The sequence below is a fragment of the Pholis gunnellus genome, assembly GCF_910591455.1.
Source record: "Pholis gunnellus genome assembly, chromosome: 5".
NCBI lineage: Eukaryota > Metazoa > Chordata > Actinopteri > Perciformes > Pholidae > Pholis > Pholis gunnellus.
This window is the reverse complement of record NC_136531.1, coordinates 13577753-13604334: the sequence shown is the minus strand read 5'-3', so window position 1 is coordinate 13604334 and position 26582 is coordinate 13577753. Positions and strand designations below refer to the sequence as shown.

The window sequence follows — 26582 nt, the reverse complement described above, 5'->3', positions numbered from 1 at the left end:
TCATCTATTCGCTTGAGGGACACTGTCGCGTGCATGTAAACTAAACTGCATTTGATACCACGTGCATTTTTTTTGAATATCTCATATAAATTGCGCGAAATGATTCACTCGCCGCGCGGGTAAAAAAAAGCCACCACCACTCCTCCCGCCCCGAAAAGAATTTACTCGGGCTCGCGCTCCTCCCCTCACTTAGCAACCCGAGCACGTAGCAACGGCTGCGCCAATGGGCGTTCTCCTCGAGGTTCCACCGACTGCGGTTCCTTAGCAACGCAGTAAAAAAATTGCGCTGACGTCCATTCTGTCGGGGAGTATTATGGTCTGTCGGGAATTCAGAGTGGCTGGGACCGGAGAAAAATATATCTGCTGTGCTAACTGTTAGCTGTTCACCGAGCTAACGGTAGGTAGCACTGGAGTAAACATGGAGCTGTCTGCCGTCGGGGAGAGGGTGTTCGCGGCAGAGTCGATCATCAAACGGAGGATAAGGAAGGTACGAGGGAGATGGAACGGGCCCCGTTTCTCCGTCAACACCGCACTGTACTCGTACTGTTGCCCTGCAAGCTAATGAAGTATTTTCTGTTTGTTTCTGATGGCATGCAGGGTCGGATTGAATACCTTGTGAAATGGAAGGGCTGGTCTCCCAAGTAAGTCCTGCTACACTGTGCGTGTGTGTGTGTGTGTGTGTGTTGCGTGTTTTCAGCCCGCAGTGGTGGTGTGTCTGCACTGTCTCGACTGTGGCTGTCGTTAGCCGGGCAAAGCTAGCGAAACAGATTAAAACCGAGGAGTAACGTTCGCGTTATCGCACGATGGAGATTGTAGCTTGCAGGCTAACGATACGGCCGTCCCCAACAGTGTGTGTGTGTGTGTGTGTGTGTGTGTGTGCGCGCGCGCGTGTGTGTGCGTCTGCGTGAGTGTGTCAGCGACCGCTTCCTCAGCTTCCCCTAACGCTAATGTTTTAATTCACAGATACAGCACTTGGGAACCAGAGGAGAATATTTTGGACTCCCGTCTGTTTGCCGCTTTCGAGCAGAGGTGAAGTTAAAATGCTTTTTATGTGCAGAGCCAATGACTGTTCACATGTCCAATAAATACATATATATGCATGGTGTCCTCGCGGTGCACTTTGCTCCCGTGACACTCAACGTGGGTGTCTGTCACTATGTTTTTCACAGGGAGCGTGAAAGGGAGCTGTATGGGCCCAAAAAGAGAGGACCAAAACCCAAGACATTTCTGCTCAAGGTAAAGTTTAGCAGCGTTGTTTCATGTGTGTTTTAATGCGTCGCATGCTTGCCCCCAATAACGTCAAATCCGTACTAATATGTTTAATATATCACAACACAGTCTATATAATGTATATTCTGGTCTCGTACCTTTTTACTTGAAGCCTTCTCAAATTCATTTCGGTCTCATTGTATTTCGCCTTAATGCGCAAGCCTCCTTAATGATGCTAATTATACATATTCCGTATGTAGCTTGTTTATTAGCCAGTGAGGAACTGTTGACATGCCATGTTTGCAAGCTTGCGTTGAAGCTTCTTGCTCTAGGTCCTTAATCTTCATGTAAAATCCTCCTGCACCATGCCACTATATCTGTCATTAAATTAAGATGAATAAATGTTTGGGCAGTAATTTAAACACTCAACATGTGTTTTTAGAGAAGACATTTTGACATGTTACAGTAGGAAGAGCACAGGTGTGAATAATAAAATGAATGATGGCTGAATACCATTTAGCTGCTCAGGTTTCAGGGTCCTGGCATGCTGCCTGGTCACGCTGTCTTACTATAACCAGTCAAAACAACTGCCATGAAAAAGGCTTGTTAAGTCAACTAAGAAATACCAAAAAACGAAAAAGAATAGTCATTTATTTGTATAATTTTGAATAATAATTTCCCTCTCATTTTCTTACCTTTCAATAGGCTCAGGCTAAAGCCAATTCCTATGAGTTCAGAGGCGATGTAGTCCGAGGGATGCACATCACCTACCCGACCCCGACCCTTGTGACCCCCAGGGCCAGAGAGGGTCTGAGAGCCGTGGTTCCCACCATCTTCCCACCCAGCACCGTCAACCGCGGAGAAAGCGTACGGTTCCGACCCCCAGAACTGACCACCCGTGAGTACCAGCAGCCTTCCCTTCAGCAAAGCAGTCCAAACGGGCTCATCCACATACCCAAAAAAAGAGGCCCAAAGCCTAAGCCCCGCTTCAAGGACGGCAGCTGCAGCTTTGAACACCACAAGAGGAGAGCAGAGGAGCAGGTGAACTACAGCCCTCACAAACTGGCTAAGCTCCAGGGGGGTGAAGAGATGAGTCTGATCAAAGTGACCCACAGACATCCAGAGATCCACGGTCATAAACACCACCACCATCATCACCACACGCACAACCGGGGACTCTCCGGGGCAAGCTCCTACAAGCAGCTCCACTCGGACCGCAGCCTGCATCCACACAGGACAGACATGGACACACACAGGACTAAGGACAGCTCCACCTACCTGGCACCTGTACACTTCAAGCACCAGTCCAAATTGAACCAGAGCCCGAGTCGCCCCGCGGAGCTTCCACAGATGGAAAAGCCTTACTTCTTTGACAGGCCGTCCCCGACCAGGCTCGACGTCGACTTGGACGAAATGACGTGGAGGCCCTCCGCCGGCAACGTGGAAAAGGTCTTGGTGACGGACGTGACCACCAACTTCTTGACCGTCACCATCAAGGAGAGCAGCACTTCTAAAGGCTTCTTCAAAGGACAAAAGATGATTGCTTGACTCATTTCCTCTTGCCACGCTTCGCTTTCTCTAACTTGCATCAGAGTCATTCTTTAGCATATATGACATAGTGTGATTATTAAGCAAAGCGTTTCTTGTATTTAGTGTATGAAAGCAGATTACGTAATGTGCATATGTGTATATATTATAGAGTTGGACATGTTCTGTTTTAATGTATTGACCAAATCAAATTAGGTCCACTTCACATCTTGCATTGGTTGAAACATGAACAAGTTGCATGTTTCTTTTGCAGCAGTCGGCTACTTTCTGTACAGTGTGAATTTTACTATTTTGCAATTTTAACTAACTAGAATGTATTTTTTTCACTCTTATATCTTCCAGTCTGAGCTCATTTATGAGAAGTGAGGCGACGTTTGGATTAATAAATTCAATCCGAGGATTGATTATTTCTCTACAATTTGAACCGATTAGACTGAATATAACACGTTCAATTCAATGGGGTCAATATTTAATAATGTACTCAAGCACTTTGAATTCAAAAGTATTAAAAAAAAAATCATCTGTTTGTGTTGCATTCAAAGACCGAGTCTGTAATGTCTCTAACATTTGTAATTGTAAGAGACGTAATCAATTTAACATGGACACGCTATACGAGTTTTCCCAAGGTGTGTATAACAACATGTTTCCATTAACTCTATTTTACATTTTCATAGAAAACGTTCATAAAGCTTTAATGTAAGACGATAATCACAGAGTTGGTGTCAATTTGCTTTTTAGACGCTTTCCAATAAATCCTTTTGAATTTTCTCAATTCCAGTGTGTTTTAATGAGAGTTTTTATTTCAGCCCCGTCATTTTTTTACTGTTCTTTAAAGGCAATGGAAATAATGGATTTTATCAAAACATGTTATGCAACAGGCCTTTAGGTCCACCGTCTATCGTTAGGGTTACTTTCTTATTCTTTATATAGATTTGAATGGCCTCCATTTCTGTTATAACTATAGGACATTGGGAGATCAATGAAAGAATGTTATTTTTAATTCTTACAAGCTAAATAAAGCGTCACTAGTGCGATGACTAGGCCTACAGCACAAGTTAAAGGCCTTTTATAGATACAGGCCGCTGTAGCGGGCCTGTATCATTTCGGATTAGAGTTAGTTTAGCAGAACATTCGGGTATTCTCTCTTTAACACTAGCAGTCCATAAACCCGTAGACTTGCTGTGAATATTTCGCGCCAGTCAGCTTTTTTTAGGCCACTCTAGCTCAGTCGTTTGAATAAACGACACAAATGCAGCTATTTATTCTCATAGGCCTGTTCTTTATTCCGAGATGTATTCAATTTCTATCATTTTAGAATAAGCGGCACATTTATTTGTTTAATATATAAAAGGACGATATATAGCGTCAACCAATGCCATATACCGCAGCATTTATAGCCTATGGGCTTTTAAAATACATATTTCAGAGTTCTTTTAGATAGAATATTGTTCTTCTGGGCTATAAGGCCTCTTTCTCCCGAGTGTGCAGCTGGATGGACCTACTTTTTTACTGCTCTTTCCAGGCGCGACATTAGGTTTCCCTTTGTGTGTCAGGTCTCCGGTCCAGAACACCTGACAACACTTTCACGGGACACCTAACCCCGGAACGAGGCCGTCTCTTTTGTTGTGCCGAAATGATAAACGAAACAAACTGTTTCCTGGGCTTGAACCCTTTTCATTACCGGATCCTGGTCTCTTCCAAAAGCTCTCTTTATCGAAATGTGATACTGAACCAAAGTAAGAGGCACAGCATTTTGTTCTCGCTTATCTGATTGTTAATTAAACGCATAACGTCATAAGCTCCTCGATTTAATGCGTTAAACCGCTTGTGCCACTGACTATAAATAGGAGCTATAGCCCATAGAGGGGAAACAGCCTACATAACACCTCCCCCTGTTCTTATATAATAATAATCATCATCATCGTCATCTTAATAACAAGACCACTGTTGTATAGGCGCATATATGGATTTATTTGTGATTGTACTCACTATAATACATTTCACTCTTTGACGCACGTTTAAGAAAACAAATGCAGAAACTACTGACAGTAAACCACACAACTGTAATACAGTAAGATTAAATGCATGACCATTTATATATCAGAAGTCTTCACATGGAGAGACAGAGAGAGAGAGAGTCCATCTTTTTATTATTTCGTTGCCATGTCCATGTGGTCCTTTACTGTGAAGAGAAAAACGTAAAGAACAGTTCAAACAGTGTTATCTGGTCAGGTGAAGTCAAACATTATGTGATTCATGGATTCTACTACATCAAACATGCAGCTGCCATTATGAATCTAAACTGAATGCATTCAGGGTCATATTTCCTCACCAAACATTTGGGAGGGAAGGTTGTCTCCCATATATATTTTTTGTAGCCAACAATGGCAAAAACATCTGTCTCTGATGTGGTAATTGGCGTGTTGATATTCAAACATATAACTGGTCATTAAAATCATGCTTTGTTTGAAATACTTTCTTAAATGTATGTGTATATATATTAGTTTCTTTTATTTAATCAAACCATTTGGCAGTAGCTCAGCAGCCCACTAGATGGGGCCGACCAATGGCTGAGAATAATTGGTTTAAAGTATTACGTGACATGAGTCAGAAACAGTTTTACAGGTTTCTGAGGTTTCCTCCTGTCTTGATAAAATCACAGACAAACAGTAAGAGAGTTAACAATAGTGAAAAATTACCAACATAGAAATAAGCAATTCAAAAAAGGAAGAGGCAATGAAGAGATTAAGTTGTAGATGAATGTAATGACTTTACTCCGGCCCGAAAGCAAGAATTACTTTTCTACTTTTGAAATTAGCGGTTTGGTAAGTGTGGAAAAAAAGTTTACGCCCTGCAGTGTTGGTTTCTTGCTGTGTGTGTGCACAGGGGTGCTTTCAGGTTCAGTGTGCATTTGGGGTCCGAAGTGAAAGTGTAGACTTGTGGGGACCTCTGTCATCACCTTCATCAGACGGGGTATCCGTAGTTCCTGTCACAGCGAGGGTAGCAGTGGGGGTTCAGCCAGTTCTCCATGTTGGTCTCCTGGGCCCTCTGATCCAGAACCTGCATGTGGAGCAGATGCTCCTGGGTGGAGTGATAGGGTGATTAAGGTGGAGGTACATGAATAACTGCAGGTCTGTTTTGCAACCCACATTTGCACAAATGAAACCGAGTGTTAAAGAGGGGAATCAGTGCTACTCAGAACTTCCCCTGCTTTCGTTCTTGCTTTACACCACAGCAGCAGTGGCACATGACAGCCAAGAGTGAAATTACAGAGGTGAGTGGAGCTAAACAGAGTGAAACATGCTTGGACTTGAACAATGATGAATGGATGCATTCGAAGCATTACAATGCACAAACGCACGGAGACACATTACTTTAAAGATGCTGCTGCCTCAGTTGGATTAGTTGCACTTCAGTACACTGACAAAGGCTGAATGTCTTTTATTAGCTGATTCACATAGTGAGTGCATGAGGACTGATTTGTAATATATATAAAAGAAACTGTTAAAAACTGTTTTTTTAAATAGATTTATTGAGTTTTGGGGTAAATATTTTCTACAGAAAGTCAACATGGCTCTATGGTAAAGTGATGTCCAGGTGACATAATTTAGTGTAAGTGAAAACTAACTGTGTATTTAAAAAACAAGTAAAACTTAAATCTTAAACTCTAAACTCCCCTCCCATTCTCCAATGACTGTGTATGTAATATACTTAATTGATTTCAAATTAGAAAATACTTTATAATATATGATATTATATCTAAGGTTTCTCCAAACAATCTCTGACGACTTATTTCTATTTATCTGTTTGTTTAATATTTTATTTTGTTGTTTTATTTGTTTTATTTTAACTCTTTGTTGAACTGGTTTTACATGTCAACTGTATCTGACACGTACAAACTACTAAACAAGTGTAAAAATGTTTTCCATGAATGAATAATAAATGTAAGACATTTTTAAAAGATGCTGATGTCGTATGTAAATGCATATCTTGTCGAAACCACCTAACACTCCTAATTAACAAATAATGAACGCTTAACGACATAATTGATATATGACATGACATGACATGCTTTCATGAGTGTGGAATACAATTTAAAACCTTTTTAAACCCAACTGTGTATACAAACACTTATTATTTTTATCGAGCATTCATTAATTGTCAATACAGCAGCAATTGATGCTTCATATGAGGAACTATTATTGTTGTCAATGAACACTATGATAAAAACGTCTTAGTCATTTCTTAATGCTACCTTACAGTTTCTAAGAATGTATTGCTTATAATAGGAAGGTTAAAATGCTGTTTTACAGAACTCAGTGTGATCGATAGTCAATATGTCCACCCTGTGTAATGTATCTGTGCTCTGTGCTCTGAATGAACCTTACCCTCATTGGCTCATCAGGGTGGCCGGCCTTCATTGGCCGTTCCTGCCTCTTGCTGCGGAGCAGCTGCTTAGCGAAGCTCTCCTTGATGATGGGGTTGGCATCTGAAGGAGAGAAAGAGAGTAAGAGTTGGACTAAAAAGAGATCAAATGTTTTTCATGTGCTACTAACATCCAATTCTTCGATGTGGGAAAGAAAACATTCCACAAAGTTGCACATACAGAGATAAAAGAATGAGATTGTATTTTTGTTTTTGTCAGATGTGAGTGTGTGTATGTGAGTGGAAACTAAGACTGTCAGCTCTGGGTTTAACCTCTGCCTGAGTTATTTTGGTTTTTTTCTACAATCATATCAGCTGTTGGCTCTGTGGCTGGGTGTTAGCTAATCAGGATGACATTCCTCTTAAAGCTGTGTTTAGACCCATGAATAACCCTCTCACCACCACCCATTGCTGGTGAGCTGTGGCTGACCTGATCTGTTTAGCTGGTCCATGTGAGGCTGTTTATTCCCCAATGCAAGCCCCAAAGGAGCTGCTAACACACACACACACACACACACACACACACACACACACACACACACACACACACACACACACACACACACACACACACACACACACACACACACACACACACACACACACACGCACACACACATGCACACACATGCTGGCCTCTGCAAGGGCTCTCTGTTTCCCTCTCTCTAACCCAGGCCTGTTTTAGGAGGCACAGTGTTTGGTGGAAGGCAACAGAGTGCCCATTCATCCTCCTCGCTCCCCAGGGAGTCGGGCCCATGCATCACGTGACCCCAGCAGGCAGCCAGGCTGGCCCTCTCTTCCTCCCCTGCCAGAGGGAGCTGCTGTGAATCAACCCAGCTCTGTCAACACGAGGCCAGAGCTGCTGCTGCTGCTGCTGCCTGGGCCCCTCAAAGCAACGTGGCAACACACTCTCACACATTCTCAAGTTATCCCGTTAAGAGAGACAGATTTTTAGTTTTCAGAAAAATCATCAATTGCGAAGATTTGTGCGATTTAACTTTTTTGTTTTCAAAGCAGGAAAGCCCGCTGAAGTTAGAGCAGTTGTACTGGAAATGAACTTGATGCAGCATCTCAATATGGTCATGCAACGAAAGCAAGATGCACTAAATTCAGACTCTCCTAAATGACATCCTCATTATTCTGTTCCTGTCTTTTCTTAACTGGCCTAAATCTGCCCTACTGATTGTTGTAAATTCACGCAGCAGGACAAAATGTTCTTTTGACCGAAATTTCAACCCATAATTCATTGAGATTGGCTTCATGCTCTCCTCAAGTAAATCTCAGGTAATCTCAGGTAAATCTGAGAGTTTCTTACCTGTGTAGATGGTCAGCAGGACCAGGCAGAGCAAAAACACCACCAGCTTCTTCATCTTCTTTGCCTTTTTCCTGTCTGAGGCTTCTCTGCTCTGAGGTCCCGACCAGAGTCCAGAGGGGGTGAAGGGGGAAGTTCTCCTCCTCCTCCTGCACGTCACCCACAAACTGTCACATACGGGCTCATGTTACTGAGGCTATGTTTCAAATAAACCACGATCAGTGATGATACATTTACTCACATACGAATGAAATGAAATATGAATCATATTAGCTCTAAAGCTGCAAAATGACAATGCAGGAACAATTGAAAGCACTTATGTGTGAGGTCTATTGAGGCAAATGGGAGGGTGTCCACTAGATGGCGGTGCAAACACAGTCATGTGGAGATGAGAGGCGCTTTTCAGGTTGTTCAAATCATTTCAGTAAGTGATGAGCTCTGTGTAAACCGGTCGTCTATTTTATAGATTCAGGGTGATTCCCCTGTTTTAGCAGGTAAATGTTTAGGTTATCTACTTTTTGAGAATATTTTATATTTGTAAATTAAGGATAATGTAGAAATCAACCATGAAGTACATACAAGTTCAAATGTGACATCTATCTATCTATCTATCTATCTATCTATCTATCTATCTATCTATCTATCTATCTATCTATCTATCTATCTATCTATCTATCTATCTATCTATCTATCCATCTATCTATCTATCTATCTATCTATCTATCTATCCATCCATCTATTCATCATCTACCAAGATGGGTTCTATTATCAGTGACCATGTGTTGGGGGCCCTGTCATGTAGTTTTAAGAGCTCATGTAAATGTATGATGAAGTTGTGTTCAATCAAATTACCATAAATATATAACACAAATGAAGCATTATTTTAGCACAGGAGAAGGTCTACTGGTTGCTCTGGGATTCATGTGAACTTGGATGCAACAAGGTAAAACAGTGAACAACACATAGCCTATGACATGTATCAGCCCATCAGTTTGCTTTGCTTATCTTACATCATGGTTGTTTTATTGTGTTATTATTTCCTTTGCTGTCACAATGACATTATTTTTGAACGAGGACCATACATGTTTTATATAATCTAATTTGTAATGTATGTGTTACTGTGTGTTTGAACACTTACCTGTCTAAGTATCACCCTAGATTGATTTTTGTTTATTATTTGTTCATTCATGTATTCCTGTAATGGATTGGAGCCCTGCCATTGACGTGGGAAGGAAAACGTTATTGTGCGTCACTGTTTCCGTTTCCGCTTCTTGCTGCCCCCACCCCCTCCAGTGGCGTGCGCACTTTAATGATAATGTTGCTTTGGTTAATTCCCAGGGCATAGAAAAGCTTTTATTCCCTCAATGTGATTATCTAACACGCCATTAGCTCACAATGCAGCGCAGAGCGCATGCGTGCTGTGGAGCAGCAGTGTTCACATCAGGGAGCTCAGAATCAGAGATGATATAAAAAGTGAGAGGCACGATGTGTTCTTTTCCTTGTTCGCTTAAATATCAAACGGGAAATAATGGAGATATTTCACATTTGGTCCTGTATTTTTTTTCTTTAGATTAAAGTATTTCTTTAAAATAATAGAAGAATATATATATATATACACATACCGAATATAATAAAATACAATACAAACGCAGTATCTACTTGGGGCCACAGACACCTGTACATTTTAAGGGCCACATAGGTCAAATTATCCAATACTTCACTAAAACAGATTAGAAATGTCCCCAAAACAAAAGAAAACAGATTTGTGGCAGAACTTTGTTTTCCCTCTCCTATTAATCATCTCATCATCTATCTCGTGACCTGTTGGAAGGGCCTGACCCCTAGGTTGAAAACTACTGGACAGAACAAAAATTAGCTCCAACAAAAAAATAAATGCTGCTTCATGCATCCGTTTAACATAATAATGTCATGAACAACCAGTCACAGGGGCATTCTTCTGCAGAATGAGGAAACAAATGTTGTACTTTGTGAATTTTGAACGCAGGGGTTTTCACTTATTCACATTATTTTCATTGTTCTATTGGTACTTTTACTTCTTCCACCCCTGACCATTCTGCAAAACCCAGCCCACATGTAATACTTATGGAAGCCTACATTTGATTGCTAATACTGTACCCCTATAATGCTACTTAAACAATTGAATGCAGGACTTTAACCTGCAGTGGAGTATTTGCTAATTTTATATTGCTAATCCTTGTACTTGAGTAAAATGAGTTGAATACTTCTTCCACCACTGGTTGTACAACTGTAGTTGTGCGTATTTGCGTTTCCTCTGTGTGTGAACTGAACTATCTTGACATTTTATCATCTCTGACGAAGCTACGGTAGCGCGGTAGCTCATTGGTTCGACGTCACATCGCTGTCTTCTTGTTTATAGCTAGTTATACATTGAAAAAAATTCAGATTAAAGCTGGTGTTTGTGCCAGTTAAACATTGGTGTCTGTGAACATGCGTGTCGCGGGGAAAATGTGGCGTGCGTCCCGTGCACAGTGTCTCTGACATCGCTCCTCTCTTCACTGGTTTCCGCCCATTAGCATCGTCGCTAACGTCCAGCAGCGATGCACAAGGAAGGGGACGAGGTGCAGGACGACTGCGGCTCCCGGGAGGAGTGGACGCTCCTGTTCTGGACCTCTCTGGCCGTCATCGTCCCGGTCATCGTCACGCTGTGGTGCAGCGCCCAGCGCTCGAAGCGGAAAACGCACATGAAGGATTTCTTTCGCAAGAGCAAGCACGGCTGGCACTACACGGACCTCTTCACCAAGCCCACCTACTGCTGCGTCTGTACCCAGCACATCCTCCACGGGGCTTTCTGCGACTGCTGCGGCGTGTGCGCCGACGAGCAGTGCCTGCGCCGGGCCGACCGGAGCCTGACGTGCAAGGAGATCATGGCCCCTTGTAGCCCGGGCGGAGCCATGGAGCACCGCTGGGTCCGCGGAAACGTTCCCCTCGCCAGCTACTGTGCAGTGTGCAAACAGCAGTGCGGGACCCAGCCGAAGCTCTGCGACTTCAGGTAACGTACGGGTGGTGCTACAGGTGCAGCCGCATGTGTAGGAGACCCACTTTAGTGTGTGGGTGCTCTACATCTGCAACTGTGTGCGTAAAAGACGTGCTTTTTACACCCGAAGAGCCCCGAGACACAATCTGTCGAACACATGACTACGTACACACTAACATGGCAGTGAAATAGTGAGGTGCAAGCACATTACATTTTAATCTATCTTTCATTTTCTCTAATGGACTGCTGCTGCTCTCTGGGATAGCAGCAGGGCACAAGCTGGCTTAGTCTCATATTGTCAGATAAATGACTGCTAATCCTAATAATGACTGGCAGCTTCTCAGGTCAGAGGTCAGCGTCAGAGACAGACTAGCACCCCTGCAGCTAGTAAAGGTTCAGGGTCTTGCTTCTTTCAGCAGGAATGGCTTTTGTGTATTTTCTTGCTTTTCTAATGTGTGTCTGTCTGTGTGTGTGTGTGTGTGTCCCTCTGCCTTCAGGTGTGTGTGGTGTCAGGCCACAGTCCACGACGACTGCATGGACAGCCTGACGGCTGCAGACCAGTGTGAGCTGGGCGAGTTCCGCAACCTCATCATCCCTCCTCACTACCTCTACCGCGTCAACAAGCTCCGCCGCAGACACCCCGACGAGTACAGCAAGGTGCCTCAGTGTGCTCATGCTATGGGTTGTGTTTGGTGTGCCTGAGCTGTTTTTAAGCGGTGTCTGTGTGTTTCTCTAGCTGGCTTCGTCCTGTGGCAGTGGCTGGACTCCAGTGTTGGTCTTGGCTAACACGCGCAGCGGTAACAACATGGGGGAGGCTCTGCTGGGAGAATTTCGCTCCATTCTGAATCCTGTGCAGGTCAGGATGGAGCTTCTCCTACGTTGTCTTTAATTTGATCAAATCATCCTTTAACTTTCCCTTTAGTGGTCAACTTAGGCAGCATTCAAATTTCTGCTCAAAACATGTCTTTTCTCCTCCAGGTGTTTGACCTGTCTGAGCTGACTCCCCCCAAAGCCCTCCAGCTGTGCAGCCTGCTGCCTCCCGGCAGTGTGCAGGTGCTGGTGTGTGGGGGTGACGGCACCGTGGGCTGGGTGCTGGACGCCATCGATACCATGAAGCTGAAGGTCAGAGGGGACTGTCTCTGAGCTATGAGAAGGATTTTTATTACAATGTGGCATTTTCTTTATCCCCCTGCCTTGTTACCAACATACCCGCTGCTCTCATATTGTCCTGTTTCAGGGCCAGGACCAATTCATGCCGAGGGTGACCATCCTGCCCCTGGGTACAGGAAATGACCTTTCCAACACTTTAGGCTGGGGTGCCGGGTACGCTGGAGAGATCCCCGTGGAACAGGTTCTCCGAAACATCCTTGATGCCGAGGTGGTCAAAATGGACAGGTGGGGCAGTAATACAAGTTTGAGTCTTTGCTTTGGGAATAACAGTATAATATCAGCTCAGCAGCTTACGGATTGTACTGTTTGATTTGTCTTACAAAGTTCCTCAGTTTAGAAGCTGTGGAAGATTTAGTCAACAGCTTAAGAACAGTAAAGGTCTCAAAAAGTCCAAATTGAATTCGTTAGAGCTTCATCTAAATTGTGTTAATTTTAACACTGTGGTGGTATCTTCTCCATTTCTTTCTGTTAATTTTAGTTTTTTTTAAAAAACTAGTGACAAGTTCAACAATTAAAACTTGTGTTTTACAAGCTTGATCCAGTATTTTTAGACTCAATATATTTAAATTTCTTTAAGGCAACAAAGTAATCAAGTAAAGTCTTCAGTATTTCTCCACCAACTGTGTATTCATTTCATCTCCATTTCTAAAATGTTCCTTTTCATTTCCTACATTTTCAGATGGAAAGTGCAGGTGGCTTCAAAAGGCCTCTACTTTCGTAAACCAAAGGTGAGTTGGACCTCTTGTTTTGAATTCTTCTCATCAATGTTCAGTCTTGTCTTTACTTGCAGATATGTTGTGTCTCAGTCAGCCGTACATATAACACACATGTCCTCCTCAGGTTCTGTCCATGAACAACTACTTCTCTGTGGGGCCCGATGCTCTGATGGCGCTCAACTTCCACACGCACCGTGAGAAAACGCCCTCCTTCTTCTCCAGCCGCATCATCAACAAGGTTCAGTTATTCTCTTCATTTGAATACATAAATCATGTGCAAATACTGAATTTGAATTAGCATAGTGAAGCAAGGCTTTATCACTGAATATGCTTGTTTTTTTTTCGTCAGAAACATCAGAGAAACAAAGTGCTTTACGTTGATGCCTACTTTTCTCTTTGTTTTTCCCCTCCAGACTGTATATTTCCTGTATGGCACCAAAGATTGTTTAGTGCAGGAATGTAAGGATCTGGATAAGAGGATTGAGGTACAGAAGCCTTGTGCATGTGTTGATGCTTCATGTCACTTCTGTTTTCACCTGTGTGGTTCATAAGGAGAGTGAAACGGTATCGGACAGCAATTTCCCTATTTGTGATATTCATAGTTGAAAATCACTGACTTATGACACCATAAATTAGACTTTCTTTAAGTTTGAGCTGCTTGCTTACACATGGCTATATATATATATATATATTTATTTATTTATGTACATGTATGTGTGTGTTCCTACCACAGTTGGAGTTGGATGGGGAGAGGGTGGCGCTGCCCAGCCTGGAGGGCATCATAGTTTGTAACATTGGCTATTGGGGTGGAGGCTGCAGACTCTGGGAGGGTATGGGGGATGAACCCTGCCCGCCCACACGGTAAGACCTGCACTGGCAAACAGGACAGTGAGAGATAACAATTACAAATAATAGATAATACAGATTAAATATTGTTTTATATTTATATATTTATATATTAGGTATTTTTTATTGACAATGTCATCTCGTGCGATAAACGCATCGTGAAGACTGAAATCCCTGATATTGCACTCAGGGTTTATTGAAAGAGAGTTTCAGTAGAAAATTGCACTTTAAAATGTATTTGTTCAATAAAAGAACAGTAAATAATTTCAATCTTTTTAATTCAACAAGCAATTTGTTGTATTTCAGAGGCAAACTGAAAGCAGCAGAAAGTCAGAGCCGAGTACATCTTCAATATCTGTTTAATATCTGTTAATTTATTGCAGTTATTCGAGATATTCAACAAAGTTATCGCACATTTTCCTCATATTGTTCAGCCCTACTGCAAGCAGCAATTAATGCGTCACGGATCATCAGGAGTGAGAATAATTAATTCCTCGCTATTCATGTCATGGTGTTCTTACTGAAGTGTATGCCAGTACGGTTACCATGCCAAGTAATGGTGAGCAGCAGTGATGTTTCCCGTCCCTGCAGGCTGGATGATGGTCTGCTAGAGGTGGTGGGTGTGTTTGGCTCCTTCCACTGTGCTCAGATCCAGGTCAAAATGGCCAATCCTGTACGGCTGGGACAGGCCCACACTGTCAGGGTGAGGCAATGGTACACACACACACACACACACACACACACACACACACACACGGTTCTACCATAGGGCTTACTGTTGACCTCAATAAGAGGAGAAACACAATGCGGTAGTCAAATTAGTTTTCACTGCCCTTTGCTTCGTCACAGCACTTGATAATCTGATTTTAAACTAATCTGATCAAGCATATGCTACTCGGCTCCTGCATGTGCTCATATCCGTTCTTGTTGAGTGGGACTATACCACATGAAGCACAGCAAGGAAATCATTTAATACTTTTTGAATACTTTACATAGTTACCGGATGTATACGGTTATTGAAAACAATGATTTTAACCAAGGGTGAAGGTTTGATGTGGGGGAACACAAAGTCAAGGTTCAAAAAGGAAAAAAAATAACTTTGTACATGACATTACTTGTATTTATTCGCATTTATATCAGATTAGCAAATAACACGGAATGATGAAATTGGTATTTAAGCCTTACATAAAAATAGTCTGTCCAAAAAATTCGAAATGCTGTGTTGAACTTCTTCTTCTTTGTTACTAATGGCATAACTCTACTGGAAATAATATCGGATTTAGTTTCACTGATAGACATCTGACAACAGTTGATCATCTTGACAAATAAATAGGTGAAAAAATGAATTACCGTATCAAGAGCGTCTGTCCCTAACTACCTTGCCTTTATGTGATGTTCAATTTTAGAGAACATACAATAAGGAGGACGATGCATTTTGCGTCATGGTCCGTAGCCTGAGGGGCAACTCAGGGCAGCAAAAGGAAACTAAGAAGAAGCTTACGTTGACTTTCGCCTTGCTGCAAACCATTCCCTCAATTTTAGACTGTAAAGCTATTTCAAATATTAAATGAGGAGATAAATTCCGGTGGATAACGGCAACATGTAGAGTAAGGTAAAAGTGTGTAAACCTAGATGTGTAGCAAGAGAGTTGTAACCTTCTGTCACCACATTAACATATAGAACAGAAATAACAGTGAGTACCAGATGGTAAGCTCCATTCACACAGTTTATCTCATATTCAAGTGTCGGGGGTTATCTTTCCCTCTCTAGCTGGTTCTCAAGAGCTCCAAGATGCCCATGCAGGTGGACGGAGAGCCGTGGGCCCAGGGTCCCTGCACCATCACTATCACCCATAAGACCCAGGCCCTCATGCTGTACCACAGTGCCGAGCAGACGGACGATGACGACGACGAATCCAGCGCCTCTGAGACAGAGAGCCCCACCCCTCACGACTCACCCAGGGCCCCGGGGCCGGCCTCCGCTCGTGCATGACCCGCCCCAGACGTCATGGGATCTGAAGCTCCTCTTATTTAAATCTCCGTCTTATTTTCTGCAGCCCAGTTTCTATTAATCACTCTGCTGCAGTGGCACTTTGTCTTCATCCTCTAAGATCTTTAAACACACTTTATCCTCCAGTCACATTGATACGAATAGGTGTTATCATTTTTTCCCCGTCTAAACATTTCATATGTTTTCAGAGAGCTCACTGGGGTGAAATGGGCTGGTGTGATTTGGGTCTTTATATCTTTTAAAATATTCTAACCCAGAGCTCAGGCAGTCCCCCTCCCCCCTCCACAGGTGAGACAGTCAGGAGGAGGTGAATGTTTGTGAGAAAGATTGCCGTTTATTGTCACTGATCCTTTGTGCCATAGCCATCTATAGTCAACTATAACACTGTATTTATTCTACTGTATTTACGATTTAATGCCCAGTGTAGCCCTGCAGGTATCTGTGAGCCATTTCCAACCAAACCCACACAAAGCCATGTCTAAATCAACAGTGATGAAGCATTAATACAGTGAAGGGGAGGTTTCACTAAAGATACATCCATAGCTTTATTGCTCTTTTTTTTTTAATCCAGAAAGAGCAAAAACATTTGATGACATTGGTGTAATGTTAAACCGCTCAGAATATCTGTTAAATTCCCCCTTCAGGCTCCAAATCACCACATTGATTTTGGGTTTAAAGTGTCTCCTGCATTTGCAAGATATGGCTTTGAAATGTGTGTGAAAGCCAAAAGGTCTCTGAATCTGATGGAGCAAGGGCTCTGTTACAACTGCAGTGTGTTGTTAATCACTGGACATGTTGGTTTGCTTACTTCATGGTGCCGTCTTAAGTAGCTCACCAAACTGCTAGATTGTACGACGATACGGTCTTGAAACTATATTTTCCTGTAAAAGCTACAGGAAACAGCCTGACTTTATGTTGAAAGTACTGCCAAGTAACTTTTGCCTACTTGTAAAACCTTTTGTTTTTTCCTTTTCTTTACATTTTTCTTTCCGTTTACATATTTTGTGTTGCACTGTTTTGGCACTTACCGTATACTGATAAATACCTTACACTGCGTAGGATGTAGGCTTTATACATGAAACCATAATGCCGACACTTGATGTTGCTGCCGATAGTGATAACTGCTGATGAGATTAAGCTGTCCCGTGCTGTTGTTTTACGTTGTTAACGTAATCCTCTTGCACTTCATAATTTGTGGTTTACCAAATAGTCACCACAAGGTGGCAGACTAAAGACAGTATTATCTGTAGCTTGTCTCCTTAACTGCTAGTTTAAAAATGAATACCATCAGTTACTTGCATGTACTTCTCTGTGTAGAGTTGCATCTTTCTTGTTCTCTACATAATGTGTGCAAGAGGTCATTTGTGTTTCTGTCAGTCGAAAACATGTAGGGAAATTAATGTTGCCACTTGAGGTGGTCCTGTTTATTGCAGAATGGTTGCCTGTTGCTCACAGCCATATCAGAAAAGCCTGTCGTATGTTAGTTTATGCTTTCTTATGAACCTGGAGCCAACTTGCTGCACATGAGGCTGAACAGGGATCAGTTCTTAGTCCAGGATGCCTATGCTTTTGGAATATGCACCTCTTTGGCAGATAACCAAGCCTTGTGGTTTCATCACCCTCTATTTGTTTGGTGAATGTCTTCTTGCTCAAGGACACCTGTCTGACCGCTTACCTTATCATCCATGTTTACCAGAGTTGTGTTGCACTGAAATAGCTTAAATGTAACTGGGGTTTACTGTCAGGTGTGTCAGCCACGCTATGGCTCTAGTTCAAGACACTGTTTTTAGAGTGAAATACCTCAATAACTGTTTAATGAATTGTGCGGCAATTTGGTAAAAATATTGACTGACGCCAGAATAATGAATCCTAATGGTTTTGTTGATGCTGAGTATTTAGTTAGCACCACTAACGGGTCAAACGTGTGCTTGTCAAATACTGTAGTACTTGACGTGATACTCTTGATGTAAATTACTGACCGGATTTCTCTCAACCTCAGCTGTAGTTTGAGACAAATGCTAGATAGCATGCTAACATGCTAAATATTAGCACAATACATCCTTACTATACACATGACAGCACATGCTAGCATGCTAGCCTCCAGCTCAAATCAGAGTGGGACCTAAATACAGGTGTTGATTGCAAAACAGCTTAAGGCTTCACTCATAAATATTTTTATATTAACAATGAATATAATTACTATGTGTAATGTGAAACCTCCACATCTGAGATGGTTTGTTCAAATCTTTACTTGCGTTATTTTTTTTCCCACCTGCATTCTGCGAAGAAGGCAATGAGTGCTATCCGATCACAGGCAGTTTTCGCAGAATACGGGTCGATCAACATTTCCAGAAATCTCTTGCACAGTTGTTGCTCGTATGCCATTGGTTAAACTACCACGTGCCAAGTGTGTCTAAGATGGCGGACCTCTGCTATAGACCAAAACGGCTACAAAGAGAGTGAATATTGTACTTATAGTTGTTAGGTTGCCAGAAACATGACTTCAAATGAATGCTTATATTGCTCTGTGTCTGCTGGATGCTAAGTAGGCTTTTGTTTGCTAATGTATTTGGAATAGCAACTTTGTAAAGCCATAATATCCCAGTGGGCTGTCGCTTGTTGTGGAGTTATGCCCCTAACTGACTGAAGCAAAAAGCTGATTATTCAGCTTTGATCTGATGAGAGTTGACAACGTAGAGCTGAGCCTGATGAGCTGATCGCAGGATAACCCTTTTGATTTACGTAACAATGCTTTTTTTTTTTCTGGTGCTGCTAGTCTTAAGGATTTAACAATAGCAAAGTGGTCTCTCCATTTTTAAACCATCCAACAAATGTGTTTCCTGTTGTATTGATGATTACACCTGAGAAGTTTGCTAGCGTGGCTAAAGACCTTTACTTGTTTTCTTGTTGAGGGCGGAGCAACATGACCGTGATGTTACTGGTTGTTTTGAATGTTTCCCTTTCAATCCTGTTAGTTTATTTATTAAATCTTGGCAGATACAGAACTGTATTTATATAGACTCAGTTTCTCAAGGCAAATTTCACTGTGTACCAAAATGCTTTGATTATTAGTTAATGTATATATTTGAATATGCTTACTTTTTTGCAGTCAAATATCTATAGAGATAAGAGAACCCTAAAAGTTGATAAGAATGTGGAGAAACATAATACATTTTACTTTGACCAAGATATGGTCCTTATGTGGCCTCTGCTAAACAGGAATGAGAATACAAAGTAAGAGAGAATAAGCTTTTATTGGTAAGTCATGTAAATCATAGCAATTTACAAAAATGAAAAGAGGATTTGGTGAAATTGTTATTACAGGTGACAAAAACTGATTTTGATTGAATTGAATGTATTGAAGCGATCTTTTGAATTTGAAGACGTTCCCATAAATATTTTCATAAATAAGCATCATGTCTCTGTTTTTTAATTGTGATATTATACATTTCTTGAAGAATTTGACGGTGGAAACTGCTCCCACGATCCCTAGTCAGAGATCACAGCAGCCATACAATGACCTTGGGTACATTACATTAGTCATTTAGCAGATGCTTTTACCCAAAACAACTTACAATTCAGATTATATCACATTTCTACACCGTAGGCACAGCTACGGGAGCAATTTTTGGGGTTAAGTGTCTTGCTCAATGATACATCGACATGCAACTAGCGGAGCCAGAGCCGGGGATCGAACCGCCGATCCTCTGATTGAAGGACGCTCTCCTGCTCTCCACTTAGCCACAGTCGCCTTAGAATAAAACCTTCACACTGACATCATTATATTGTTAATCATTTACCAATTTAACAAATGCTGATCTCAAATTGAAATGTTTATTTCAAAGCAACTGCATATCCAGTGACTATTGCATAAAGTAATGCAAAATAAGCGCTAAAGGCTGGCTTTGTATATGTGTGTCTATGATTTTTAAGATATATAGTAGTGTCAGTTATTTTTATTAGGCTATGGATGGTGTCGAGTTGGTTTTATCTTCTGGGGTTGTAGGATTGATAGGAGTTTGGCACATTTCTTCCTGGAGCATTGGGGGTTCTTTTGTCTTGTTCTGAAAGGAAAATATACAAAGGTTTCTTTTGTAGTTCGCCCATATTATGAGAATTGTGCCACTTGCCAAACTGATACTTGAATTGAATTCTGTCAAGCTAAAGTACAGCAGTGTGTGTGGGAACTCTTGAACTTGTCGTTTTTAACCTAAAATAAATGTTTTCTGTAGTTGCTGTAAATGCTACAATTCCAAATGCAACTCGTAATTCAGGTTTTGCAAGTCTATAAAAGAGTTATAAGCTGTTGTATTATTATTTGTATTCCCTGAGAAGCTTGTCACTGCTAACTCTACTGTACTGACACGTGGTAATTACTTGCAGGGCCGTCACAGGGGGGAGGGGCATTGACATGCATGCACATGAATCACAGTCACACGCATACGGCTATTCCAGTTTTACTTCACGCAGGTCCGATTCTCAAGCATTGCAACCTCAGTCCGTCAATTAATATTAATATTAATGCATTCATATTTTGCACCCTCAGTTTAAATTTGAATAATATATGCCAAGTACAAGGTGGTAGTTCTTAGTAGCACCATCTATTTTAGTTAATGTATGTACATCAGCGCAATTTGCTTAAGGGCTAGGTGGAGGTTAATATTGATCAGTGGGTGAGGTGGTTATTAAATACACTCTCAGCCAGTCACATCACTGGTCTCATAGCTCTGAAACAGTTAAGCGTGATAATGACGGCTCTGCAGACTTCATTCGAATTAAAAAACAAGCGCAAATGAAATGTTATACAAGCAATGGGCTTGACTTTGTCGTACGATACACATACAATCGTGCCAAAACACAAAGGTAAACTCACCAAGGCCACGAGGTACTCGGCAGTGTGTGCACTGGTAGTTCCGTTAGCTGTTGGCGTTTAGCGGTTAGCCAGACACACCGTCCAAAACAATAGCAGTTTCCGCCTCAATGTGTCCCTGGCCGTAGACTAGTGGCTGAGGGTCAGACATGCCCTGAGCTGTGTTATCACTCGGAGCCTCGATCACTTAATCCTAATTCTAATGTATCTCACCTCGTACATAGTAACGTAGTTTAGTAATTAATGTTAGACAACAGCGTTTGGACTGCAATGTGTTTCGAGGATAAAACATGAGATGCTACTTTTGCTGAAAAAAAAAGAAAGTCGGAAAAGAGCCTATGATGAGCCCTGGTAACCAGTTGTCTCCTTCGTAAAAAAGTAGAATATCAAGTATAACCGACCAGTCTGGCGTGTGTAGTGGTCTGTATGGTTATTCTGTAGCATCCTGGTGTTGCTTTCACTTGCACAACACTCCTCAGAGGCTACGGATTTAACATTATATAACAGTCCTGCTGCCTTCAGATGCTGCAGGGATTTCATGAACTGAAAGGAGAAGCTTTTCATACAGTATATATATATATAGTGTATTATTTCATTTCAGAAGCACGTTGGGTCATGAACAAAAAAAGGTCCAAAGCCATTGAGGCTCAAGGCACAGCCCATGAGACGGTTCTTTACTGGGCAAGCTAAACTGATGTAACACACTGATCTACATGTTCACTGGGCCACCACCTTCATAGTAAATACTGATAACTGATGCCTTTAGAAAACAACGCCCAATTCAAACACTTGTGAAAGCATGTCAGGGGAGGCAGTGAGATGCTTTTCACCCCGCCTTTAAGTGAGTAAGCTTGCTAAAAGGGTAGCTATTATTACCTGACACTAATTCACACCATTATGGTTTAGCATGTATTATTGTAATGATTCTGATGGCGTATATTTTAAGAAGAGAAGTGATACAATCTCAGTGTCCCAGGGTTACATATCTGTCCGTCTGCTACAGTCGTTTTGTATCATACTATTGAGAACAATATAACAATTTGATATTGTGTGTGTGTGTGGGTTTTATAACTTACTTGTGTTTTGTCCTGGCATAAATGGAGGACCCTGATAAGAGCCTGGTGGCTGGCCCTGCACATACTGAGGTGGATTCCAGCCTGCTTGTGACCCCATAAAAGAATACATTTGTCCAGGAACTGGCTGGAATAATGGCTGGATGAGTGGACGACCTGGACTGTGCGACCTGGGCTGCCTTTTCGGCTTTGGAGGCTTGGTTACTTCTGAAACAGAGTTACAAAATGCTCGTCAAATTGTTTTACTTTATTTATTTGTTTTTTTAGCCCTATCAAAGCACATACGGTATGTGCAAGAAATACCTTCATACAGCTCTCAAAACTTAGGTAAGCACATATATTGACGAGCAAAAAATACAGATGTATCATTCTTTTCTGTGATTTAAAGGCTGTGCAGTACTGTGTGTGAATGTTTATCATACACACGGGCAGATATTTTATGATAGGCACATGTTGACTACAGTAAATACTACTGTATTTAGATAAAACCTTCATAGAGATTAATATACCAGATTCAGTTTGAGATCCACTGCTTTTTTTATCTGTGAATGGTAAATGGACTACAATTAGAACATCTCAAGAACACAAGGCAAATCATTTTATATTTCCAGTAGTCCACCACCACAACAACGAAACTTTAATAAAGTCAACATTTTAATTTAATCTCCAGTATCTCTCACGACACAAACTCACCAGATGTAACGATCTCAGTCTTAAGTTCTGCAACACAATTGAACAAGATTGGCTTCATTATAATTTCATAATACATTTCCAAATGTAAAATCTCCCACTACCAATGTACCTGCACATTCACCTGGTTTAAGAATGAGTAGTCTGGCCTCAACAGGATGTTTAACGATCTCTGTCAGATACTCCTTCAGGAGAGCAGCAAAGGCCTGTGTTGCCGTCACCTTCTTGGAGTCCAGGGTGATTCGAGGGGCAGAAGGGTCTTTAAACTTTGTAGCTTTGAAGTCCAATGAAGCCTGTAAGGAAAAAAATACTTATTAATGGGATGTGTCTGTAAGACATGGCTTAGTTAGGTGCAGGGTGTAGCAGCATCCATTGTCTATCTTTGTTTCAATATTACCTCTGGGGCCAAAGTCAGAAATGTTAAAATTAGAGCTGCAATTGTTGAGTATTTAGTTTATCCATTAATCAACATATCATTTTCTCAACAATTGTTAATTTCAGAAAATAGTGAAAAATACCAGTTATAACACCCAACAGCCCAGGCTGACAGATTCAAATTGTTTTTTTTTTCAATTTAAAGTCCAAAACCAAAAGATATTTGAATCATATATCACTGAGAAAAAAATGGAATCCTCACAAGCTGAAATCAGCAATCTTTTGTTTTAAAAATAGAAAAATGATGGACCAGTTATAAAAATAAAATCAACATAAAATAGAAATAATATAAAAATAAAATAAATAGTCGCCTATTAATTTTCTAATCTACAAATTGCTGCAACTCAAGTAAAAATTCAACACATTCGCTTTAATACTAATTGTGTTGGCTGACACATCCACCCATTATTTCAAGTGTATATGACATGAGACCAGTTTCCCATTTTAATTGTAATTTCTCTCTCTTTTCCCTCCCCTATTTCATCTTCCTGTGACAATGTTCATCCCACCTGTAGAAAGGCCAAGGTTTGGGATCGATTCAGCAGGCTGTAGATTTGTTCTTTGGCTTTTGTCATTTTGACAGTATTGTCAGTCAACCTCTTCGTGTAGTCCCGAAGATTTCTCTGGCAAATGTCCAGCTCGTTGTCCACGTCATGCTGGGCCTGACGTTCTTCTTGGTCCAACATATCCCGCATCTGCTGATACACAGCTGCCAATGTGGTCTTTCTTTTGGTTGCTGCTTCCTAAAAAAAAAGACCACGAGAGGAGCCATGAATAGATACATGAACATGAAGCCTAATTAAATGGACAATCTGACATGATGTAATTGCCATATTGTTTCATTTGGTAAATGAATACTTAATTGATTTGTTTCCTATTTTGGGGAAAAAACTAAAATATAATAGATAAAAATTACCTTCAGCTTGCTCTGCATGTCATTTATTTGAAACATAACAGTCTCAGTCTTCTCAATTTTCCCATCCAGCAAACCCAGCTTGTCTCTCAGGCCAAGCTACAAAGACAGATATGGAACATAGCTTCAGTACACAGAAAATTACGTTTATGTTTGGCTCACTTCCCTGCTACAGCCTCAATGGAGGCCCTAGAGTAAAATGCAAACAATCCTTTTTATATTACATGGACACCATCTGGTTTATTCCTGCAGCTTACTCTTTAGACGGAAGCACCAAGGGTCACATGTTTTTATGATCCTAAAGTGCATTTATAAGCAACAGCCTACTGCAATAGTCTTGAATGCCTGAAACCTTAGTAATAGATGTCCCTATTATTGTCCATTTCTAAGTTAACTTCTAAGTTTGTTTAGAGAGAGTTTGATGGGAAGATTGATATCACTCCCATGTCTGTAATGTTACAGTAAGTTTAGCAGGAGCCAGCAGCTAACTTAGCTTAGCACAAAGACAGAAAACATGGAGAAACAGCCAGCCTGGCTCTGCCCAAAGGTAAAAAAAATGATCAGCACCTCCAGGCTCACTAATTAAATGGTTATATCTTGTACATATGGACAGAGCCAGGCTAGCTGTTTCCCCCTATTTCTGGTCTTTATGCTAAGCTAAGCTATCCGGCTACTGGCTCCTACATATTTAGTGCAACGTAACAGTCATGAGAGAGATGTATCAATCTTCTTGTCTAACTCTGGGCAAGACAGCGAACAAGCATATCTCTCAAAATGTGCCTTTAAATAGGTGAGGACCGGCCAAAATGTCCTCACTTTCTACATAGTCCTCCCTCTGAAGGTTGAAAACTCACAATTAGTCCTCACAAAGATAGATGTACAAGTAAAACACACACACACCTCTTTCAGGTTCCTCTGCTCCTCGGGGGATATGAAGGTGCAGCCTTTGTGCACCTGCTGGAGGCAGAGGCTACAGATAGGACGGCTGTGTTGGCTGCAGAAAAGCTCCATCAGTTTGTGGTGGTCCGGGCAGATCCGCTCCGACAGGTCTCCGAGGGGCTGACTCAGCTGGTGGAGCCTATACGTCGGGTTTTCCCGGTGAGGCCGCAGGTGCTCCTCGCAGAAAGAGGCCATGCATGTGAGGCAGGTCTGAGACGCTTCTGCTTCCATACATGTATCACAACGTATGACATCCTCTTTCTCGGCGTTGATCTCCTCTGCTATCAGGCTGGCCTGGCTCTTGCTCGTCCTCAAGTTGAAGGTCTCCACGACGGTGCTGAGGACCGTGTTTTTCTTCAGCTCCGGTTTGGTGGCGAAGTGGGTCCGACACTGAGGACAGCTGTAGAAGTCCTTCCAAGTGGCGAGCAGGCAGTCCTGGCAGAAGTTGTGTCCGCAGGGGATGGTCACCGGACAGTCAAAGGGACTCAGACAGATGCTGCAGGTCAGCTCATCCTCCAGACTAATCAGAGAAAACTGACTCGCGTCCATTTCGGCCATGAAAAGATTAGGCTGAGGGGAAGAAACGAAACTTAACTTGGCAATTTCTGGGACGTTTCCTTTCCCATGCCACTATTATGTACTTATTTAATACCAATCGGCCCCAAAATACCGTTAAAAGATACCTTTCTCTAGCGTACCCAATAACATACAATCCACCTACTCACAGTTTCTTAAATATCTCTTGTATATCATTTACCCCCACATACCTTTGACGCTGGTGCAGCTTACTCCAGCTCGCTGGCATTAAGTCAGGCAATAAAAACTGTGTTATCTCTGAGTCATCACTTCTGCAAACTCTCTCTCTCTCTCTCTCTCGCTCTGCAATTATGTATAATCTTAAAACTGCCAACAAACTATCTATATGTATATATCTATATAGTATATCTACATATATATATATATATATATATATATATGTGTAAATGTGTTTGTATATATATATATATTTGTTTGTATATAGATGTTTGTATATATATACACACTGTATGTGTATAAATCTATAACTATATGTTTACATATATATATATATATGTACAGCTTAAACAGCATTGTGTTGCAAGCACTCAATGCAGCTCTCTTCTGCCAGGAAACGATCATTTGCTGAAGCTATATCTTATGCGTGCAGTGCCAAAAACAGGCTGTGATAAGAGAGAGGGAGACTTACTTGAGAATTGTGACACAAGGAGGTAACTAGTAGGGGGAAATTTAAAAAGTAAGTGTCCCAGGAACACTGGAAGGGACCCACATCTGAATGTGACATGGAGATGGGGGTTGATATGGATTTTGACATGAGAGACAGACGAGATAAAAGAGGTTAAAATGTTGGACTGCTCCTTAAACCACCTGTGG

The 26582-nt window shown here is 41.6% G+C and overlaps 4 protein-coding genes across 6 annotated transcripts; 2 read left to right on the top strand and 2 right to left on the bottom strand.

The window, feature by feature from the left end:
- The first annotated feature begins 368 nt into the window (after window positions 1-368).
- Window positions 369-3479, top strand: cbx8b (chromobox homolog 8b). The gene is made up of 5 exons (XM_079158927.1): window positions 369-487; window positions 598-641; window positions 964-1029; window positions 1170-1236; window positions 1915-3479. The coding sequence occupies exons 1-5, from the start codon at window positions 419-421 to the stop codon at window positions 2755-2757; spliced, it is 1089 nt and encodes a 362-aa protein (XP_079015053.1). The 5' UTR covers window positions 369-418; the 3' UTR covers window positions 2758-3479.
- Window positions 3480-4716: 1237 nt separating this feature from the next.
- Window positions 4717-8661, bottom strand: cUnh17orf67 (chromosome Un C17orf67 homolog). The gene is made up of 4 exons (XM_079159631.1): window positions 8498-8661; window positions 7146-7246; window positions 5717-5838; window positions 4717-4939 (listed from the first exon to the last, which is right to left on the bottom strand). Exons 1-3 carry the CDS (start codon window positions 8550-8552, stop codon window positions 5722-5724), a joined length of 273 nt encoding a protein of 90 aa, XP_079015757.1. The 5' UTR covers window positions 8553-8661; the 3' UTR covers window positions 4717-4939; window positions 5717-5721.
- A 2236-nt stretch (window positions 8662-10897) lies between these two features.
- dgke (diacylglycerol kinase, epsilon) lies at window positions 10898-19936 on the top strand. Its single transcript, XM_079159627.1, has 11 exons — window positions 10898-11525; window positions 12008-12167; window positions 12247-12366; window positions 12489-12632; window positions 12748-12905; window positions 13360-13408; window positions 13521-13634; window positions 13810-13881; window positions 14130-14257; window positions 14834-14945; window positions 16013-19936. Exons 1-11 carry the CDS (start codon window positions 11074-11076, stop codon window positions 16232-16234), a joined length of 1731 nt encoding a protein of 576 aa, XP_079015753.1. The 5' UTR covers window positions 10898-11073; the 3' UTR covers window positions 16235-19936.
- A 145-nt stretch (window positions 19937-20081) lies between these two features.
- On the bottom strand, window positions 20082-25976 carry LOC306696111 (E3 ubiquitin/ISG15 ligase TRIM25-like). 3 transcript variants are annotated; one of them, XM_079159628.1, is made up of 8 exons: window positions 25940-25976; window positions 25134-25742; window positions 24237-24332; window positions 23830-24063; window positions 22998-23178; window positions 22889-22915; window positions 22199-22402; window positions 20082-20316 (listed from the first exon to the last, which is right to left on the bottom strand). In XM_079159628.1, the coding sequence occupies exons 2-8, from the start codon at window positions 25728-25730 to the stop codon at window positions 20240-20242; spliced, it is 1416 nt and encodes a 471-aa protein (XP_079015754.1). In that variant the 5' UTR covers window positions 25731-25742; window positions 25940-25976; the 3' UTR covers window positions 20082-20239. The 3 variants fall into 3 exon arrangements, with proteins under 3 accessions (XP_079015754.1, XP_079015755.1, XP_079015756.1); XM_079159629.1 differs by having other exon boundaries at window positions 23010-23178; XM_079159630.1 differs by having other exon boundaries at window positions 22199-22399; window positions 23010-23178.
- Window positions 25977-26582: the final 606 nt, after the last annotated feature.

Excerpts from the sequence above, each read along its gene's own strand:
- cbx8b (XM_079158927.1), top strand. The coding sequence starts at position 419 with ATGGAGCTGTCTGCCGTCGGGGAGAGGGTGTTCGCGGCAGAGTCGATC. Across the intron at positions 488-597 it reads TCAAACGGAGGATAAGGAAG|GGTCGGATTGAATACCTTGT; the intron begins GTACGAGGGAGA and ends GATGGCATGCAG. Across the intron at positions 642-963 it reads TGGAAGGGCTGGTCTCCCAA|ATACAGCACTTGGGAACCAG; the intron begins GTAAGTCCTGCT and ends TTTAATTCACAG.
- cUnh17orf67 (XM_079159631.1), bottom strand. The coding sequence starts at position 8,552 with ATGAAGAAGCTGGTGGTGTTTTTGCTCTGCCTGGTCCTGCTGACCATC. Across the intron at positions 7,247-8,497 it reads CCTGCTGACCATCTACACAG|ATGCCAACCCCATCATCAAG; the intron begins GTAAGAAACTCT and ends TCTCTCCTTCAG. Across the intron at positions 5,839-7,145 it reads ACCCTGATGAGCCAATGAGG|GAGCATCTGCTCCACATGCA; the intron begins GTAAGGTTCATT and ends CACTCCACCCAG.
- dgke (XM_079159627.1), top strand. The coding sequence starts at position 11,074 with ATGCACAAGGAAGGGGACGAGGTGCAGGACGACTGCGGCTCCCGGGAG. Across the intron at positions 12,633-12,747 it reads TCGATACCATGAAGCTGAAG|GGCCAGGACCAATTCATGCC; the intron begins GTCAGAGGGGAC and ends GTCCTGTTTCAG. Across the intron at positions 13,882-14,129 it reads ATCTGGATAAGAGGATTGAG|TTGGAGTTGGATGGGGAGAG; the intron begins GTACAGAAGCCT and ends TTCCTACCACAG.
- LOC306696111 (XM_079159628.1), bottom strand. The coding sequence starts at position 25,730 with ATGGCCGAAATGGACGCGAGTCAGTTTTCTCTGATTAGTCTGGAGGAT. Across the intron at positions 23,179-23,829 it reads AAACCTTGGCCTTTCTACAG|GCTTCATTGGACTTCAAAGC; the intron begins GTGGGATGAACA and ends TTTTCCTTACAG. Across the intron at positions 22,916-22,997 it reads TAAACCAGGTGAATGTGCAG|AACTTAAGACTGAGATCGTT; the intron begins GTACATTGGTAG and ends ATTGTGTTGCAG.